Source organism: Bos grunniens, chromosome 16, assembly GCF_055505025.1.
Source record: "Bos grunniens cultivar Pamir isolate PY7600 chromosome 16, Bosgru_T2T1.0, whole genome shotgun sequence".
NCBI classification, from domain to species: domain Eukaryota; kingdom Metazoa; phylum Chordata; class Mammalia; order Artiodactyla; family Bovidae; genus Bos; species Bos grunniens.
In genome coordinates, this window is record NC_141180.1 from 75,968,844 (window position 1) to 75,988,611 (window position 19,768).

A 19,768-nucleotide genomic window follows, 5' to 3' on the forward strand; every position below is an offset into this window, starting at 1 on the left:
TTATTTTGTTAGCATTTCATAATCCCAATTTTAAGCTTATTTCTTCCTGAAAAATGAAGTAGTATTTTAATTTCAACAACTTGAAATAAATTTCCTTGTTTTTTTTTTGTTGTTGTTGTTAATCGGGTTTTCACAGAAACTCACTCATTAGTTTGAATAGTGACAGTGTCCTTTTGTTGACTGGTACAAGTAGGAAAACTACATTTCTGGACTGGCTTTCATGAGTCAGATACTCTACTAGTGCTCCATATACATTATTTTATATAATTATAAAATAAGATAAATGTTCTCATTTTACAAATGAGAAAATTGAGGCTTACAGAAATTCGGTAACACAGAGCCTAACAAGAGGGTCAGTTAGATCTTATTTCAGATCTGTGTGAGTCCAAGGCTTGAATGTTTTTAATAAGGACCCTGATATATCAGACAGTATACTATTACTTTTGAAATAAGCTGAACTGGAGCCTACTTGTACCTATATGTGCAAAGAAGATTGATTTAGTAAAGGGATACTTTAAACAAGATGCTGTAAAAGTTAAGAAGATAAGCCTGAATCTTGTACTTTAAATCAGCGTAGCTTTGGGTAATATATTCCAAAGTTTTTTGACTCACTTTTCCATCTCTCATATGAAATGGTATCATCAGATAACTAGATGACCTTTAAGGTTGAAGCGGTAATCAAAATGTTTAAAATCAGTATGGTGCCACAGCAGAATAGAACAGGTGGTCAACCAATCAGAACTGAGACCAGTTCTGATGAACCAGTATCCAGTACAAGATTAGCATATGAAATGCAGAAGGCGTTTTACTTCGAAACATTATGAACATTTACTTTGGCATATTATGTATGTGAATATCATAAATTTAATTTACATTTTTAATTCCATATTTGTGGCATCTGTTTTTTATATTGAATTAACTGGTTTTTCCACTAAATCTCCTAAGTAGCCATGCATTGACATTATTTTTAACAATGCTCATGTTCATTAAATCTCACTAAACTAACTAGTAATTGTAGAAGTGTGTGTAATTATTAGTGTGTAAATTCTTATAACCCAGTAATTGTAGAAGTGTGTGTAATTATTATTGTGTAAATTCTTATAACCCAGAAATATATTAAAGAAGAAAGCATCATATTTCTTTATAATACTGTAGGCGAGATTGAAAAATACTAGCCACATCAGAGAAACAAGTTCTTTAAAAACAATTTCATTGTTTTTTTAAAAAAGAGGATTGCATAAAACTTTCTGGAACATTATTTACTGGTGTTAGTTCTTGTTTCCTCATTCTCAATCAAAGGAACAGAGAACAACAAATAAAATTGTTCGACACCACTTTTGGGAAATACACAGGATGCTGGTCAATTTTACAGAGAGCACTTTCATCCCCACTCTTTGAAAAATAGTCAAACCCACTAAAATCATTTAACAGATGTCATGTGAATACTTGGATTTCAAACTGTAGGTCCTTAGGAAAGCAAAGAAAAATACTTAAATGCAAAATAACCTAAAGTTAAAATATTCTTGTTTGACAATTGATAAACAATGTATTTTTGCATATGTCAAAAACGTGTAACTAAAGTAAGATCACATAGTTGAAAGAACAATGAGCTATGAACTACAGAGAAGGTTCTAATCCTAGAATCGACCTTGGAAAAAGTCATATAACTTCTTTGGCCTGTTCCTCCTTTCTATGAAATAAGAGACAGTGGTGTAATCAAGTTGCACAGACCAATTTGTTTAAATATTATTGTAATTTGTAAGCTTTGAGATCTTAAGCTGCTTGGTACATCTTTCTGAGGATAAACCATGCTATATGACATGGATATATTTTTTATGGAAATAAAACATGAAATAAAAGCTAAGTATCTACTGGGATGACTGCCATATAGTAAATGCTCAGCAGTTATGACTATAATGAACAAAGGTAGTGATAAAGATTATTAATTTTATTAAATGATCACTATGGTCTTATTTAGGTAAAATAATCTCTGATAAAAGCTACATGTATACTTATATTGAATTACTGACAATCTTTCCCGTAACTAAGAGAAACAGAATTTTCAGATTTTTTGATTGATGATTGATCAGATTCAGGAATTAAGACTGTGGACACAACAGTCTTGATTTTATAATTCTATCATACAAATCAATCAATAATGCAGTAATTGGGCATTTTGGTAATTTGTTAATTCAAAACCAAACAGAAAGGGAACGATTTAGTCATGGCAATTCCAAAGTCTACACAAGATACACAGATTAAGAAATCCTAACTCCTGCCACCTGCTCCTGGGATAAGATGGGATTAGTGATTCTGAAACAAGATTGTTTAGGGAAACTAGATACAGAAAAGGACAAAAGTAAACTCCATTCCTAAATTTGGTGAGATTGACTCTTGCAAAGTACAATACTGTGATTTATAAGGAATGTGTATTTGGCATTCACATTCAGATTCCTCACATGTCTTTGGTCTTTACCACATTTTCTAGCTCACAACTCCCCAAACCCTTGGAATTTCCTGAATGACAAGAGTCATGGGAGCACCTTCTGTTAATAATATTTGGTCTCTTACCCTCCTGAAATCACTTCAGAGACATGAAGATGAAATGGGTGTCTTGCTCTTCATAACAAGCCTCTCTCCAGGAACACTGGGTTTATGTTAATGAGGTGACATTTGGAATGCAGCTAAGGACGGAGGCTGTTTGCCAGGGAAACCGGCCTGAATAGAAAGTGGGAGCTTCAGTCCTACCTCCTGATTTTTGAGGAAGGGGTAGGGGCAAGAGATTGAATTAAATTACCAATGACCAATGATTTAGTCAATTGCACCTATGTAATGAATCTTCTATTAAAAACCCCAAAAGACACAGTTCAAAGAACTTCCAGGCTGGTGAACAGGTAGAGATTTGGTGACAGTGATGCTCTTTCCCTATATCTTGCCCTGTGCATCTCTTCCACCAGTTTTTCCTAGTTATATGCCTTTATAATAAGCTGGCAATCCAGTCAGTAAAATGTTTATCTGAATTCTGTGATCTGCTCTACCAAATAAGTTGACCTTGAGTAGGTGTTGGTGGAAACCTCTGAGTTACAGCCAGTCGGTCAGAAGTACAGGTAACAACCTTGACTTACAACTGGCATCAAAGTTCATGCAGGGGGTCACTGAAGCTTCCAGTCTGTTGTTGTTGTTCAGTAGCTGAGTTGTGTCCAGCTATTTGTGATCCCATGGACTTCAGCACTTCAGGCTCCCCTTCCTTCATTATCTCCTAGAGTTTGTTGAAACTCATGCCCATTGAGTTGGTGATGTTATCCAATCATCTCATCCTCTGCCACCCCTTTCTCCTCCTGCCCCCGGTCTTTCCCAGCATCAGGGTCTTTTTTAGTCTACAGCTGATCAGTTATAAGGTGATAATCTGGCTTGTGATTGACTTCTGAAGTGGGGGTGGGGAAATTTTGTAGAACTGAAACTTCAACCTGGGAAGCTAATGCTATTTCTGGGTAGAGAGTGTCAGAACTGAGCTGGAATCCTGAGAACTGCTTATTGGAGGTGTGGAAAAACCTCCCCCCTCACACACACACACATTGAATTTGGGTCCCAGAACCCAATTAGGAGTTTCATACATCAGGACCAGTAATTATACCTTGAAATAATATAAAGAAGGTGAAAGAATAAGTTTTACCCATTACTTTACACAGGGATGCTGTAGGCACAGTTCTTTTTTTTTTTTTCAAGCCTCTTCCTCTCTGCTTTTCTGTATTCTGAGGCCTGAGTTGACCCACTTTAATCCAAGCCATAGGACATGGGAACTCATGCTCTAAGTCATTCATGAGTTGCACAAGCATGTATGCTTAGTCATATCTGACTCTTTATGACCTTATGGACTGTAGCCCTGCAGGGTCCTCTGTCCTTGGGATTCTCCAGGCAAGAATGCTAGAGTGGATTGCCATTTCCTCCTCCAGGGGATCCTCCCCACTCACCATGCAGATTTTTTACTATTGAGCCACCTGCTCTAAGTCAATCAGCTTGTAAATACCCATGCATTTTTAGGGGAGTGGACACACTACCCCATAAGCAAAAATAGCCAGCATCTGACACTTCTGAGTTCATATAGTGGATGAGCATCTCCTGTGTGTCAGATCATTCCATGCTCCATCACCGTAGCTACCCAGTAACCACTCTTATCCTGCTAGGATTTGCTTTATTAAACTTTTATTTCATCTAACATTGGGTCTAAGTTTTTGTTTTCCTACACCTGCCCTAACTTTACATCACCTTTCCCTGGAAGCCAAAACGGTATCAAAAAAGCATTGAATCATCAGACCTGAAAGTTCTTCAACTGAAACCTCTAGAAGTGTGCTCAAGTTTTAGAGTTGATTATCACTGACATTCTGATGCTAAAAAGAGATGCATCCATGAGAATCTTGATATTCATATATTCAGAATAAATAATGTCATGAAGTTATATCGGGGAGCTATCTCTGTTTTGAGAAAATTCTTTTCATAAATTTTAAAAGCAGAGACAAAGCAGTAGATGTTGGCCTCATTTAGCTTATCCCAAAATTTGCATCACTTTAGAATGTAAGAGGAGAATTGGAGGATGTTAAACGATGGTATTGATTTAAGGACCATCTGCTACTAATTTGAGTCAGAGAGAGAAGTGTTGTAATTTTAGCACATACAATGGATTTGACCACAGCATTCAGTGCTGTATATTTATATCTGTATAAGGATCTTGAAATGTTTAAGTAGTCTTTTTTCATGAGTTTATTAATCAAACATTTTCTAAAGAAAAGAATACGGTAAAGTATAAACTATTCATGTTATGTCACAGGATATATGTTTTAACAGTGAAAGAATCATAAGTAATGATGATGTGTTATGATATGACATAAAATGGATCATTAATATGCTTCTCTGATAATTAATGGTTCTTTACAAAGACAACAAAATTGTCCACTTTTGGCAGAGATTTTCCAGGCTAGTTGATTAATTTAAGGAAAATAACTGTAATTATTTCAGTGGCATGTTTCCCACTGGTAGAGAGATGACCATTTGCAAAAATAGTCTTAAACAAAAGGCTCAGAGTACTCTTGTTATGTTTTAAGTTGTATTTGTGAAGCACAATCATACTCAATGATTGTTTTGTACCACAGCATAGAATATATCTCCCATATATGCCATAATGTTTCTGATTTAAAATATTCTAAATTTAATTCTAAATTAAATTATTTTTGATAAAATATTAACAAATTTTTGTCTTGCTTGTGTATTTTAAGATATACTTACGGGTTATCCAATAGCAGTATTACGGGATTAAGTTCTTTCTTTGGTCTATAATAAGCCCTGAGAGGAACAATAAAATTATACAATCCATTTCCAGCTGTTTCAGCTGCAACTATAATTAGCTTATTTTTGAATCCATAGGCTTTTGCGTCCTCATAGTAGTTATGCTGGCAACTCTAGAGAAGAAAAATTATACACAGAAATACCATTTTTATACTCCACTAAAATTGGGTGAAAAAACTTAGGAGACAAAAAAATGTGCAATTAGTCCTTCCTAGTGAATCCTTTGTTTTCTAATCAATTTGAAAATAGTTACACTTTTCTATGCCTAATTCTCCAGCCTGAAGGTGTGCATGGACAAAACCAGTGACTTTCAGGTATGCAGCCTGATACGGGGGAAAGAAAAGGCGGTAGTGTGTGTACACACATTCTGCTGCAAAGCGGAACTTGCCGCTAGAGGACATCTGGGTATCAATAAAAGAATCATCACAATGTATATGTATATCAAAGCAGCATGTTAAATACCTCAGATACACATAATTTTTATTTGTCAATCATAATTCACGAAAGCTGTAAAAATAATCTACCTCTGACTTTCATTTCCAGAAATAGAGTAACATTATAATTAAGTAACCATGCAACATTCCAGGAACTGAATACCAAAAGGTATTGAAAGGGATTTTTTTATTAAAAAACAAACAAAAAACCTGTAATTGTCTAAAAGTGTACCTGAGCTGGCAAGATAATGATGTAAATATTCAAAAGTAAAATACTAATACTAACAAGAACAAGAACAACATAATATCACATTACCAAAATGTGTTTCCTGAGGCTATTTTGCTACTTCCAAGGGAGCTAGAATTTACTGGACTTGGCATTATTAAATCAAGATCCTTTTAAATAAAATTATCTGCCTGGAGAACTGCTTTAGCAATCTGGCTCTTTAACCTTTATATCTTTACGTATGTTTCTTTTTATTTGGGCTGGGATTAGTTGATTCTCTGTGGATTCATTATCAACTCTGGAATATTCTCTGCCTTCATTCCTGAATAAAAAATTGCAAAACATTTTTTGGGAACAAGGTACCTCGAGTCAGCAGAATCAATAAGCAAAAGAATTAGACTCACAAATATTACAGATTTCCTTGTTACTAGATTCAGAATAGAAAAATGAGCATGTTTACTATGTTTAAGGAAATAGAAGAGAACAAGAGGATATTGGAAATATTCAAGTAGATGTTTAAAAAATTACAAATACTCTAGTCTGGAATTAAAAGGCATCATAACTTAAAACAGACATTCAAAAAATGATTTAAATTGCACATTCTGTTCATCTGAAGGGATCAACTGCATGATTGAGTTGAAGTAATTATTCAGAATACAGGGAGAATAGAGAAAGTAGTATGGAAAAAAATTAAGATGTGTGAGAAGACAGTTTGATAATGTCTAATACACATTTAAACAGAATGTCTGAAAAAAAGATGAGAATCACTATTCATGTAAAGATTGACTAAGGCTTTTCTAGAATTAATGAAGCATGCAAATCACCAGGTTCTGGAAACCCAATGAATCCTAATCCAAATAAATAAAGATAAATGCAGGGTCATACACATTGTCATACTGCAGGACAATCAAGACAAGAAGAAGACCTTAAAAGCAGCCATAGAGAAAAGAGAACTGTACCTACAAGAAACACAAATTAGAATGATGGCTGACTTCTCACCAGCAGTGTGCAGGACAGAAGGCAGTGAAAAAATCCTAACATGTTTAAAGGGGAAAAAAAAAACAACTCAGAACCTGGAATTGGATACCCAGCCAAACTAGTCTTTAGGAAGGAGGACAAAATAAGGACATATCTAGAAAACTGAAATGGAAAGAATTTATCACTATAGGATTTCATTAGCAGGATTTCTAAAGCTGTAATCATGAAAGTGGAAAGATCAATCCAGAAGGAAGAATTAAGGCATAAGAAAGAAGAGAGCACAGGAAATGATAAAGGAGAAGGACAGTAGGTCCCCACTGGAAGTACCATTGGAGAACTGTTAAGTATAAACAGGATCTGAGGCCACACAAATTTAGGTCCTTTACAAAGAGATTATGGAAGGAGAAGGTGCCAGGTTGGGGCTGAGATTATTAAGTACTTCATTTTTATGAGCTCAAGTGAGGAAAAAGAACTACTTTAGTAAATTTAGAAGCAACATAATTAGCAAGAAAAAATAACACAAGGATATAACATGGAATTTATTTTTGATAAACCCTGTCCAGGAAGGAGCCTGCTGCTGCTCATATAAAGCAGACTGGGCAACAAAATCCTTGCTCACAGACTCCATAGATGCAGCAGGGTTGGCTGCCTAACCCCACCCTCTAATCACAAAGTGGGCACTCATTTGCAGAGCAGACTACCACCTCCAAACAGACTCAGTTCAGTTCAGTTCAGTCGCTCAGTTGTGTCCGACGCTTTGTGGCCCCATGTACTGCAGCATGACACGCCTCCCTGTCCATCACCAACTCCCAGAGTTTACTCAAACTCATGTTCATTGAGCAGGTGATGCCATCCAACCATCTCATCTTCTGTAGACCCTTTCTCTTCCTGCCTTCACTCTTTCCCAGCATCCAGGTCTTTTCAAATGAGTCAGTTCTTCCCATCAGGCGGCCAAAGTAATGGAGTTTCAGCTTCAGCATTGGTCTTTCCAATGAATATTCAGGACTGATCTCCTTTAGGATGGCCTGGTAGGATCTCCTTGCTGTCCAAGGGACACTTAAGAGTCTTCTCCAACACCACAGTTCAAAAGCATCAATTCTTTGGATCTCAGCTTTCTTTATAGTCCGACTATCACATCCATAAATGATTACGGGAAAAACTATGGCTTTGACTAGATGGACCTTTGTTGGCAAAGTAATGTCTCTGCTTTTTAATATGCTATCTAGGTTGGTCATAACATTTCTTCCATGGAGCAAGTGTCTTTTAATATCATGGCTGCAGTCACCATCTGCAGTGATTTCGGAGCCCCCCAAAATAAAGTCTGCCACTGTTTCCACTGTTTTCCCATCTATCTGCCATGAGTGATGGGACTGGATGCCATGATCTTAGTTTTCTAAATGTTGAATTTTAAGCCAGATTTTTACTCTCCTCTTTCACTTTCATCAAGAAGCTCTTTAGTTCTTCTTCACTGTCACAAGGGTGGTGTCTTCTGCATATCTGAGGTTACTGATATTTCTCCTGGCAATCTTGATGCCAGCCTGTGCTTCAACCAGCCCAGCATTTCTCATGATGTACTCTGCATATAAGTTAAATAAGCAGGGTGACAATATACAGCCTTGATGTACTCCTTTCCCTATTTGGAACCAGTCTGTTGTTCCATGTCCAGTTCTAACTGTTGCTTCCTGACCTGCATACAGATTTCTCAAGAGGCAGGTCAGGTGGTCTGGTATTCCCATCTGTTTAAGAATTTTCCACAGTTTGTTGTGATCCACATACTCAAAGCTTTTGGCATAGTCAATAAAGCGAAGTAGATATTTTTCTGGAACTCTTTTGCTTTATCTATGATCCAGTGGATGTTGGCAATTTGATCTCTGGTTCACGTGCCTTTTGTAAATCCCCTTGAACATCTGGAAGTTCACAGATTAAATACTACTGAAGCCTGGCGTAGAGAATTTTGAGCATTACTTTACTAGCATGTGAGATGAGTGCAAGTGTACGGTCATTTGAACATTCTTTGGCATTGCCTTTCTTTGGGATTGGAATGAAAACTGACCTTTTCCAGTCCTGTGGCCCTACTCAGTTTTCCACATTTGTTGGCATTTTGAGTGCAGCACTTTCACAGCATCATCTTTCAGGATTTGAAATCGCTCAACTGGAATTCCATCACCTCCACTAGCTTTGTTCATAGTGATGCTTTCTAAGGCCCACTTGACTTCGCATTCCAGGATGTCTGGCTCTAGGTCAGTGATCATACCATCGTGATTATCTGGGTCATGAAGATCTTTTTTGTAAAGTTCTTCTGTGTATTCTTGCCACCTCTTCTTAATATCTTCTGCTTCTGTTAGGTCCATACCATTTCTGTCCTTTATTGTGCCCATCTTTGCATGAAATTTTCCCTTGGTACCTCTAATTTTATTGAAGAGATCCCTAGTCTTTCCCATTCTATTATTTTCCTCTATTTCTTTGCATTGATCACTGAGGAAGGCTTTCTTATCTCTCCTTGCTATTCTTTGGAACTCTGATTTCAAATGGGTATATCTTCCTTTCCTCCTTTGCCTTTTGCTTCTCTTTTCACAGCTATTTGTAAGGCCTCCTCAGAAAACTATCTTGCCTTTTTGCAATTCTTTTTCTTAAGGATGTTCTTGATCACTGCCTCCTGTAAAATGTCACAAACCTCCATCCATAGTTCTTCAGGAAGTCTGTCTATTAGATTTAATCCCTTGAATCTATCTCTCTCTTCTACTGCATAATTGCAAAGAATTTGATTTAGGTCATACCTGAATGGTCTAGTGGTTTTCCCTACTTTCTTCAATTTAAGTCTGAATTTGCCAATAAGGAGTTATTTTCTGAGCCAGAGTCAGCTCCCAGTCTTGTTTTTGTTCAATGTATAGAGCATCTCCATCTTTGGCTGCAAAGAATATAATCAATCTGATTTTGGTATTGACCATCTGGTGATGTCCATGTGTAGAGTCTTCTCTTGTGTTGTTGGAAGAGGGTGTTTGCTATGACCAGTGCATTTTCTCGGCAAAACTCTATTAGTCTTTGCCCTGGTTCATTCTGTACTCCAAGGCCAAATTTGCCTGTTACTCCAGGTATTTCTTGACTTCCTAGTTTTGCATTCCCGTCCCCTATGATGAAAAGAGTATCTTTTTTGAGTGTTAGTTCTAGAAATTCTTGTAGATCTTCATAGAACTGTTCAACGTCAGCTTCTTCAGCATTACTGGTTGGGGCATAGATTACTGTGATATTGAATGGTTTGCCTTGGAAACGAACAGAGATTATTCTGTCATTTTGAGATTGCATCCAAGTACTGCGTTTCAGACTCTTTTGTTAACTATTATGGCTACTCCATTCCTTCTAAGAAATGGCACCAACCAGACTGATGCCACCTAAAGAATGGATAATCCCAAATGTCATAGACTAATCAATAACAACCAGAAACTTTTCCTTCTTAGAGACAGATTATCATCTTTTGGCTTTGAAAGTCTCCATTTCTCCTTCAACAAGACTCACCTCTGAAAGCCTAGCTTTTTCTTGTATCCGGTTCCCTGATTGGTAGTTTAGTCAGTAAGTCATGTTCAACTCTTGGGACCCAATGGACTGTAGCCTGCTAGGCTCCTCTGTCCATGGAATTCTCCAGGCAAGAATACTTGAGTTGGTTTCTTTCTCCAGGGGATCTTCTTGACCCAAGGATTGAACCCACCTCTCCTGTATTACAGGAGAATCCTCTAGGGAATGAGAGCCAGGGAAGCCCAAAAGGTCAACCTTACCCAAACAGTGACTTTGAACCCTGGACCCTCAGATTAAAAGTATGATGATCTACTGACTGAGCTCTCCTGGGCTCCCTGCTTGTGGTAAGCCACTCAGTCATGTCTAATTCTTAACGACCCCGTGATCTGCAGCCAGCCCAGACTCCTGTGTCCATGGGATTCTCCAAGCAAGAATATTGAAGTGGGTTACCATACCCTCTTCTGGGGATCTTCCCAACCCAGGGATGGAATCCGGGTCTCCTGCATTGCAGGAGGATTTGCTACTGTGTGACCCATCAAGGGAGCACTGAATGACTAAACAAACACAGAGAGATGGAAATTGAAATTTAATGATAAAGTTCTCTCTCCAAATTGTAAAGCCTATAAGCATAGAGCTGGGATTTTTATACCAGGTAACTCTGAAATTTAGAATAAAAGAAGAAATTCCTGGTTAGAATTAGTTGTACGTTTTAATTTCTGGGAGGTGGGGAGTTGCAGAGTGTCCTTTTTATGTGCTTTCTTATTCGTTAGGAAAATAAATTCTTACACAGGTCATGTCCAACGGCCATGCTGTGAAAAAGCTAAAAATGCCCGCTTTCTTACAATGTTTCTGTTTTGGATGATTTCTCCTGAACATCCAGGCAGGAACCAGAACCAGTATAAAATCTTCAGAGAAGGAGTCATTAAACAAGACACTTCCAGTCTAATTGATAATGAATCTTTGTGAATGACACATAGACTACCTAACTTGCATCACATCAAGCAATTCCACTTTGAGATTTTTGGCAAAAATGCCTAGTAAAATACATAGAGCATATTTGGCCAAAGTGATCTGGGGAGGACTCTGGTTTGTGGCCCTGGTACCTTTGTTTTCCTTTTAAAAACATGACTGACCAACTCCTCAAATACATCAGTGGAGGGTAAAGCACTGGGTAATCATTGCTGCTGCTGCTAAGTCGCTTCAGTCGTGTCCGACTCTGTGTGACCCCATAGACTCAGCCCACCAGGCTCCCCTGTCCCTGGGACTCTCCAGGCAAGAACACTGGAGTGGGTTGCCATTTCCTTCTCCAATGCATGAAAGTGAAAAGTGGAAGTGAAGTCGCTCAGTCGTTTCCGACTCTTAGTGACCCCATGGACTGCAGCCTACCAGGCTCCTCTGTCCATGGGATTTTCCAGGCAAGAGTACTGGAGTGGGGTGCCATTGCTTTCTCTGGGGGTAATCATTAGTGCAGTTAAAAAAAAGTAAAATTCACCACCTTATGTATAACATTTACATTTGAAAGATAATACTCTATAAACATATTTCAGTCAAAAAATTGTACAAAATTATATAAATGCATGCAACTACACAATGCCATCATTTTAGTTTTACAGAAAATAACAGCCTGAAGTGCTTACCTTGTCTAGTCTTAAGCAGCAAAATGGTACTTTTTCATGAAGGAGATGACAAAAAGTGGGTGAACTTCCTATGTATGGAGAGTAAGGTGGGTAGCCTTTAGCATATCTGTAAAACAATATGAAATACCTAATTACCTTTAATAATGCAGGCAAAGTCTGACAAATCAGTTGTCGTCAATTCCTCACTTTGATAAAGTTAGATGCAGTAATGTTTTGTGCTGCAGTTATATTCTGATAAAGAAACAATTTGGAACAAGGGCCATGGACCAAAGTTGACATGGTTTTGTGAACTAGTTTTCATACGTTTAAAAGGCTGAAAAAAGTCAAAAGAAGAGTACTATTTCATCTCATATGAAAATTAAATGAAATTTAAATTTCAGTGTCCACAACTGAAATTCTGTCAGAATACGGCCATGCTCACAAATCTCTTCAGAAACAGAGGTGAATAGTTGAAGCAAAGACCATGAATTCTAAAATATTAACTAACTGATCCTTTCCAATCTTCAGTTTAAAAGATTTAGATATATTTTAGAAAATAGCAATGTTTTTTATAAAACATATTTAAAGCAAAATTCATTATTATGATTCACTCTATCAATATTCATGAGTCATGAATTTTTTTTTTTTAGAAAAAAAAAGTAAATGGTTGCGTGAACTATTCCATAAGACCCACACCAAAACCAGAGTTATTGGTGAAATAATGTTTAAATATTATCAAAGATAATTGGTTTGTTTATTGACTTTACAAGATAGTCACCTGCACATTATGCTATAAGATTTTCAAAGTGAAGCTATCAAAGTAACAGTATAAATGAAAATTAAGAGACAAAATTCATGGACTTCATCAGATGGTCAACAACGAAATCAGACTGATTATATTCTTTGCAGCCAAAGATGGAGAAGCTCTGTACAGTCAGCAAAAACAAGACCGGGAGCTGACTGTGGCTCAGATCATGAACTCCTTATTGCCAAATTCAGACTTAAAATGAAGAAAATAGGGAAAACCACTAGACCATTCAGGTATGACCTAAATCAAATCCCTTATGATTATACAGTGGAAGTGAGAAATAGATTTAAGTGCCTGATGAACTATGGAATGAGGTTCATGACATTGTACAGGAGACAGGGATCAAGACCATCCCCATGGAAAACAAGTGCAGAAAAGCAAAATGGCTGTTTAGGGAGGCCTTACAAATATCTGTGAAAAGAAGAGCAGCAAAAAGCAAAGGAGAAAATGAAAGATATAAGCAATTGAATGCAGAGTTTCAAAGAATAGCAAGGAGAGATAAGAAAGCCTTCCTCAGCTATCAGTGCAAAGAAATAGAGGATAACAATAGAATGGGAAAGACTAGAGATCTCTTCAAGAAAATTAGAGATACCAAGGGAACATTTCATGCAAAGATGGGCTCAATAAAGGACAGAAATGGTATGGACCTAACAGAAGCAGAAGATATTAAGAAGAGGTGGCAAGAATACACAGAAGAACTGTACAAAAAAGATCTTCATGACCCAGATAATCATGATGGTGTGATCACTGACCTAGAGCCAGACATCCTGGAATGGGAAGTCAAGTGGGCCTTAGAAAGCATCACTATGAAAAAAGCTAGTGGAGATGATGGAATTCCAGTTGAGCTCTTTCAAATCCTGAAAAATGATGCTGTGAAAGTGCCGCACTCAATATGCCAGCAAATCTGGAAAACTGAGCAGTGGAAACTGGAATAGGTCAGTTTTCATTCCAATCCCATAGAAAGGCAATGCCAAAGAATGCTCAAATGACCACACAATTGCACTCATCTCACACGCTAGTAAAGTAATGCACAAAATTCTCCAAGCCAGGCTTCAGCAATACGTGAACTGTGAACTTCTAGATGTTCAAGCTGGCTTTAGAAAAGGCAGAGGAACTAGAGACCAAATTGCCAACATCCACTGGATCATCGAAGAAGCAAGAGAGTTCCAGAAAACATCTATATGCCAAAGCTTTTGAGTGTGTGGATCACAATAAACTGTGGAAAATTCTGAAAGAGATGGGAATACCAGACCACCTGACCTGCCTCTTGAGAAACCTAAATGCAGGTCAGGAAGCAACAGTTAGAACTGGACATGGAAGAACAGACTGGTTCCAAACAGGAAAAGGAGTTCGTCAAGGCTGTATATTGTTACCCTGCTTATTTAACTTATATGCAGAGTACATCATGAGAAATGCTGGGCTGAATGAAGCACAAGCTGGAATCAAGATTGCTGGGAGAAATATCAATAACCTCAGATATGCAGATGACATCACCCTTATGGCAGAAAATGAAGAGGATATAAAGAGCCTCTTAATGAAAATGAAAGAGGAGAGTGAAAAAGTTGGCATAAAACTCAACATTCAGAAAACTAAGATCATGGCATCCGGTCCCATCACTTCATGGGATTATTTTGGGCTCCAAAATCACTGCAGATGGTGATTGCAGGCATGAAATTAAAAGACACTTACTCCTTGAAAGGAAAGTTATGACCAACCTAGATAGTATATTAAAAAGCAGAGATATTACTTCGCCAACAAAAGTCCGTCTAGTCAAGGCTATGGTTTTTCCACTGGTCATGTATGGATGTGAGAGTTGGACTGTGAAGAAAGCTGAGCGCTGAAGAATTGATACTTTTGAGCTGTGGTGTGGAGAAGACTCTTGAGATTTCTTTGGACTGCAAGGAGATTCAACCAGTCCATTTTAAAGGAGATCAGTCCTGGGTGTTCATTGGAAGGATTGATGCTAAAACTGAAACTCCAATACTTTGGCCACTTCATGAGAAGAGTTGACTCATTGGAAAAGACTCTGATGCTGGGAGGGATTGGGGGCAGGAAGAGAAGGGGATGACAGAGGATGAGATGGCTGGATGGCATCACCGACTCGATGGACATGAGTTTGAGTAAACTCTGGGAGTTGGTGATGAACAGGGAGGCCTGATGTGCTGCGATTCATGGGGTTGCAAAGAGTCGGACACGAATGAATAACTGAACTGAACTGAAGAGACAAAAGAAAATTTAGTGGAGGAAAAGTTCTTTTATCCAATGTGAAAGCTCTTTTTTAATTAAGAAAATGTATCTTTCAAACCATGAAATTTCAAACCTAGTTAGAACTGTTTTTCAGACATCATTAGCTAAGACAGTAAAATGGAGAATATTTTGCAAATTTAGAAGTTGACAGTCTCCTCTATTACTTCAATGTCTTTTCCATTTTTCTAGAAATAAAAAATATTCAACCTCTCAATTTTTCTGAAGTACATGTAAAGAAAGAATTTCTATCACAGCACCATTTCTAGAAATATACTGGTGGTCAAACTGTTCCTTCTTCTTGTCAAATATTTCATAAATCTATCTGAGTGTTATTAATTTCTTGGAGAGTGAAATTGTCCTCTGTGGATATGTCTAAGTTTCTTGTAATAAATATTTGAAAGTGTGAAAGATTAATAGAAGGAGTTTTCTACATTCCAATTATATTTCAGTATATTTTAGTTCAGTTCAACATTGACTGAACTTCTATTATATGAAAAATATTAGAAGTGCCTGAGTGATGTTACCATTACCACTAGGACTAGTACTACACCTAATAGTAATTGATACTCACTGAACGCTTACTCTGCACAAACAATTGTTCTAAGCACATTTCTCTATTATCTCAATTAATCTTCATATGAACCCTATTTACAGATAAAGCATTGTAGGTCAGATGATTTTAAACAAAGCCACTTGTACCCAACCAGTATAAAGTGAAACTGCCAAGGGACACAAATTCCTTTGGACTCCACTGTCAAGGCAGTTGAACACTGTGCTTTCCTTAAGAAATACCAACATAATACATGAAATAGACAAGTAAACAAACTTTACTATAGGCTAAAATGTGATCAATAGCTTAAATATTGATACTATTTATTATGGAATCTTAGTTAAATGAACTGTAGTTCATTTATTCATTCATTCAAAACATTATTGATGTATATTAAATAAAAAAGATTGCTGAATGCTGAGACAAACAAGAGCTTAATGGAAGAAGCTGCATTACATGTACTAAATAATTGATTGAACTTCAATATGGAAGTAGAAAAACAAACTAAAGGTAGAAGGCACATTATAATTTAATAAAAGCATTATTACTTATTTTTAATAAAAATGAAAAATACAAACTGTATCCTTAAAGAAAAAAAGTAAAATGTAATATAGATTTATCATGGAAATACTGATATACATTTTTTTTTCTTTAAGGATAAAGGCTAACATAGAGAAAAATGAAGCTGTAAATAGCCGTTTAAGCCAGAAATTCAAGGGTTTAGAATACTTTATCATCAAGAGAGATACCGGCTAATAAGAAGAGTGTTTTGACAGAAGTATGTAGGACTGATTCTGGGATGTCCAGAAGGGAAGGACATTAGTTTTTCACGGCAAGCACAAGTCCCAGTAAACCTTACAAACATACTCCAAGTTCGAGGACATTTCTTCATCTGGTGTAGTTTCATCTTCTGACTGATCACTTAGAAGATCACATGTTTGAATTGATGACGTGTCTGCAACCTCTAAAACGGGAGCAATGCTGGGTCTTCTGACTTCTTTACTTCCTTCTGTAGGAAGAGACAGGGTAGGGCCACTTGCTGATCTGCAGCTTGTGTCTTGCAAGTCTATGGCCACAGTACCTGGAACAATGAGAAATGAAAATCCATCAAAGTGTTTGCCACCTATAGGACTAGCAATCATTTAATGATTAAAGTGAGATGAAACACAGTCAGTATAACCAGGAAATATACTACGCACTGTTTACCCTTTAGTCTCAAAAATGATTTACTTATTTTTAGTTTGAGCATTTTTACCCACAGGGATAAAAAATTCTGTATTTGTGCAAAAGTGTATTTGCTACAATTAGGTCTATAGCATGAAAAAAGATTTGTGAAATCATGAAATACTTAGACATTTAAATTTTAAAAATTGCTTAAATTTATATTTATTTTAAATTAATGAAAACTTTTGGTCCATTTCACTTTTATCGATCTCTCATCATATCTTTTCTCCTTATATTGTTGAGTTATCTTTTTTTTTACTGATTTATAACTACTTTTTAATATTTGAATAATTAATGTTTATATTTATTAAGCCCTTCTCTGTGGCAAGCACAATTCTAGGCACTCAAGATATTCAAGGAATAAGAGAGACAATGTTCCTATGCATATGGATTTGTCTTTAAGATAATCAAATGGACAAAGAAATGGAAAAACTAATTCTCAATAATGCTAAATACCATGCAGAAAATAAAACAGAATTATGTTATGTGATGTAGTATAGTGGGGACAGGGAGCAGGGGAAAGGATGAACTTTTCACCCAGTGATGAGAAGCTACACTCCGAAATCATTACATTTGATTTTTTGACATAAAAAGAAAATCATGAGTACACAAGTCATGGAAATGCCTTGAGGCAGTAAGAACAGAGAATTTAAATAGCTTAAGGCTTTGACTCCTTGGAATACTCAAGGAACAGTAAATGGAAGAAACAAATTCCTCTGAGATATTTAAGTAACATTTAAAAATTAGTATAAACACCAATTTATGGAAAGTGACTGTCTCTCCCTTTCTGGAGAAAAAAAAATCAATCTAATGGATGACTGCCACCATATTTCACAATCACTGACTTCATTAATGTATTTATGGATAGCTGGCCATCCTTCTGAAAGCCCTGAGTCTCCATTTTGTATTATTTTTTGAAGCAACTATTAAAACACTCTCCATTTCCTTCAAACTTCTATCTGATCTTACAACCTTCTTCACTGTAAGAGCCTGAGATTTCAAAGGGAGAAAAAAACCTCAGGGGTTTTAGCATCTCTTTCTTTGTTGCATGGACAAAGAAGTCAGCAACTGAATTTTAAAAACCTCTGAGAAATACCTTGATGCTGGGAAAGACTGAGAGCAGGAGGAGAAGGGGGTGACAGAGGACAAGATGGCTGAATGGCATCACCGACTGGATGGACATGAGTTTGAGCAAGCTCCGGGAGTTGGTGATGGACAGGGAAGCCTGGTGTGCTGCAGTCATGGGGTTGCAAAGATCAGACATGACTGAACAACAACAACACAAGAAAGGATTAAAATAGGCAATGTTTCTGAATGTGAGAGTTGATAGAACCAAGATGGGGGAGACCATCTGAGTTCTCTATCTGGGTATTTCTCAATATTGAAATAAATGTGGTACTCAAGTTTCAGAAGCTAGGACCTCTGAAAATACTGTTCATGATACTCAGATTAGAGGGAGCCTGGTGTGTCTGCTGTTAATGGGGAAGACTCCTTTGAGGGGCATGACACAATGTGTCTAGAATGACTGTGCTTGAGAAAACAATATGATGACCACCATTTCTGAGCAAAGGTAAAAGTGGCTGGCATCAGAAACTATACACTCCAGTAACTTTTTAGCACCACAAACAAGGATTAATTTATAGTTCAATCCATCTTGGGAGGGAGATGAGGATCCTAGAGAAAATGAGATTAACTTTTCCATTAATCAGGTGAGTGGATCTGATTAAACATTAAATTTTATAAATTTGATTCATCAAAATAAAACCATATATGATCTGCATCCTAATATTATAAATTAAAATCCACATTTATGACATTTATCCTCTGCAGAGGACCACATTGTATAATTTAGAGGGAAAAGTGATCTTTTGAAGTAAGATTATTTTTATCTTTTGAAAGAAAGTTATCTTTCTATTGAAGAAATCCTTCAATTCCCTATGTTCAACCAAGCAAACAAGAAGGCTTCAACAAACTTTTCACCTTTTATTTCTGTTTGGAAGGAAAGAGACACATCCATATTTATGTAAAACTCAACCCTACTCTTGTTTTGAGAGTTAAATCCCCATCTACTTCCCAAGGAGCCATGTTCTCTGAATTTCACCTCCTCCCAAATATGTTTGTCTCCACATCACTTCCAACTACCTCCTTATCATCTTCCTGCTCAACACAGGAAACTTGGTTACTTCCTGATAATTCTGCCCACACTGATATTTGGCACCAAGCTGAGTATGGGGGTATGTGATCATGAGAAAGTCAAAATTTAGCAGGGAAGACACAGTTTTAAAAGTTACAATTACAGAAACAACTTCTTGTTTGAACCTTTCCTTCCCCTAACAAAACCTGGCTCTTCTCTGATATCTCTCCTTGTAATTCTGAAGGTTGCAACACCAAAAGAGTGCCTGTGTTTTCCTAGTGGAGAAATACCCTCAGAGTTCTCACTGCTTCTTTCAGAGCATTTTCCCTCCACCCCTTATGATATCCCAGCTCTGTATCATTCATCTTCAGAGTCCATACCCACTGTCTTTCACTGTTTTCCTTGTACACCAACCCTGTGTTGACTTAACTAGCTTTATTTTGTTTTTAACAGAAGTAACTTGACTTACAATCTTATATTAGTTTCAGGTGTACAACACAGTGATTCAATGTTTTTATAGATTATACCCCATATAAGTTATTATAAAGTATTGATATTCCTTGTGCTATACATTATATCCTTGTATCTGGTAGTCTGTACCTCTTAATTCCTTTCACCTATTTTGCCACTCTCCCCACTGCTAACCACTACTTTCTTCTCTGTGAGTCTGTTTTGTTGTCAGTTCAGTTCAGTTCCGGAGA

The 19,768-nt window shown here is 36.9% G+C and overlaps 1 protein-coding gene across 15 annotated transcripts in view; it reads right to left on the reverse strand.

Moving 5' to 3' along the window:
* KCNT2 (potassium sodium-activated channel subfamily T member 2) overlaps window positions 1-19,768 on the reverse strand; it is a 431,812-nt gene that overhangs the window by 92,893 nt on the left and 319,151 nt on the right. For 11 of the 15 annotated variants that reach the window (XR_015143755.1, XR_015143754.1, XR_015143752.1 and 8 more), the window contains exons 17-19: window positions 16,577-16,790; window positions 12,126-12,231; window positions 5,281-5,453 (exon numbers count right to left, since the gene is read on the reverse strand). Coding sequence is in view for 8 of the 15 variants with exons in the window: in XM_086345575.1 (XP_086201701.1) it covers window positions 5,281-5,453; window positions 12,126-12,231; window positions 16,577-16,790 (493 nt within the window). In the remaining 7 variants the exon portion in view is untranslated. Of the gene's footprint in view, window positions 1-5,280; window positions 5,454-12,125; window positions 12,232-16,568; window positions 16,791-19,768 lie in introns of those variants that run through there. The other 4 variants (XR_015143756.1, XR_015143757.1, XR_015143758.1 and 1 more) reach the window with 3 other exon arrangements.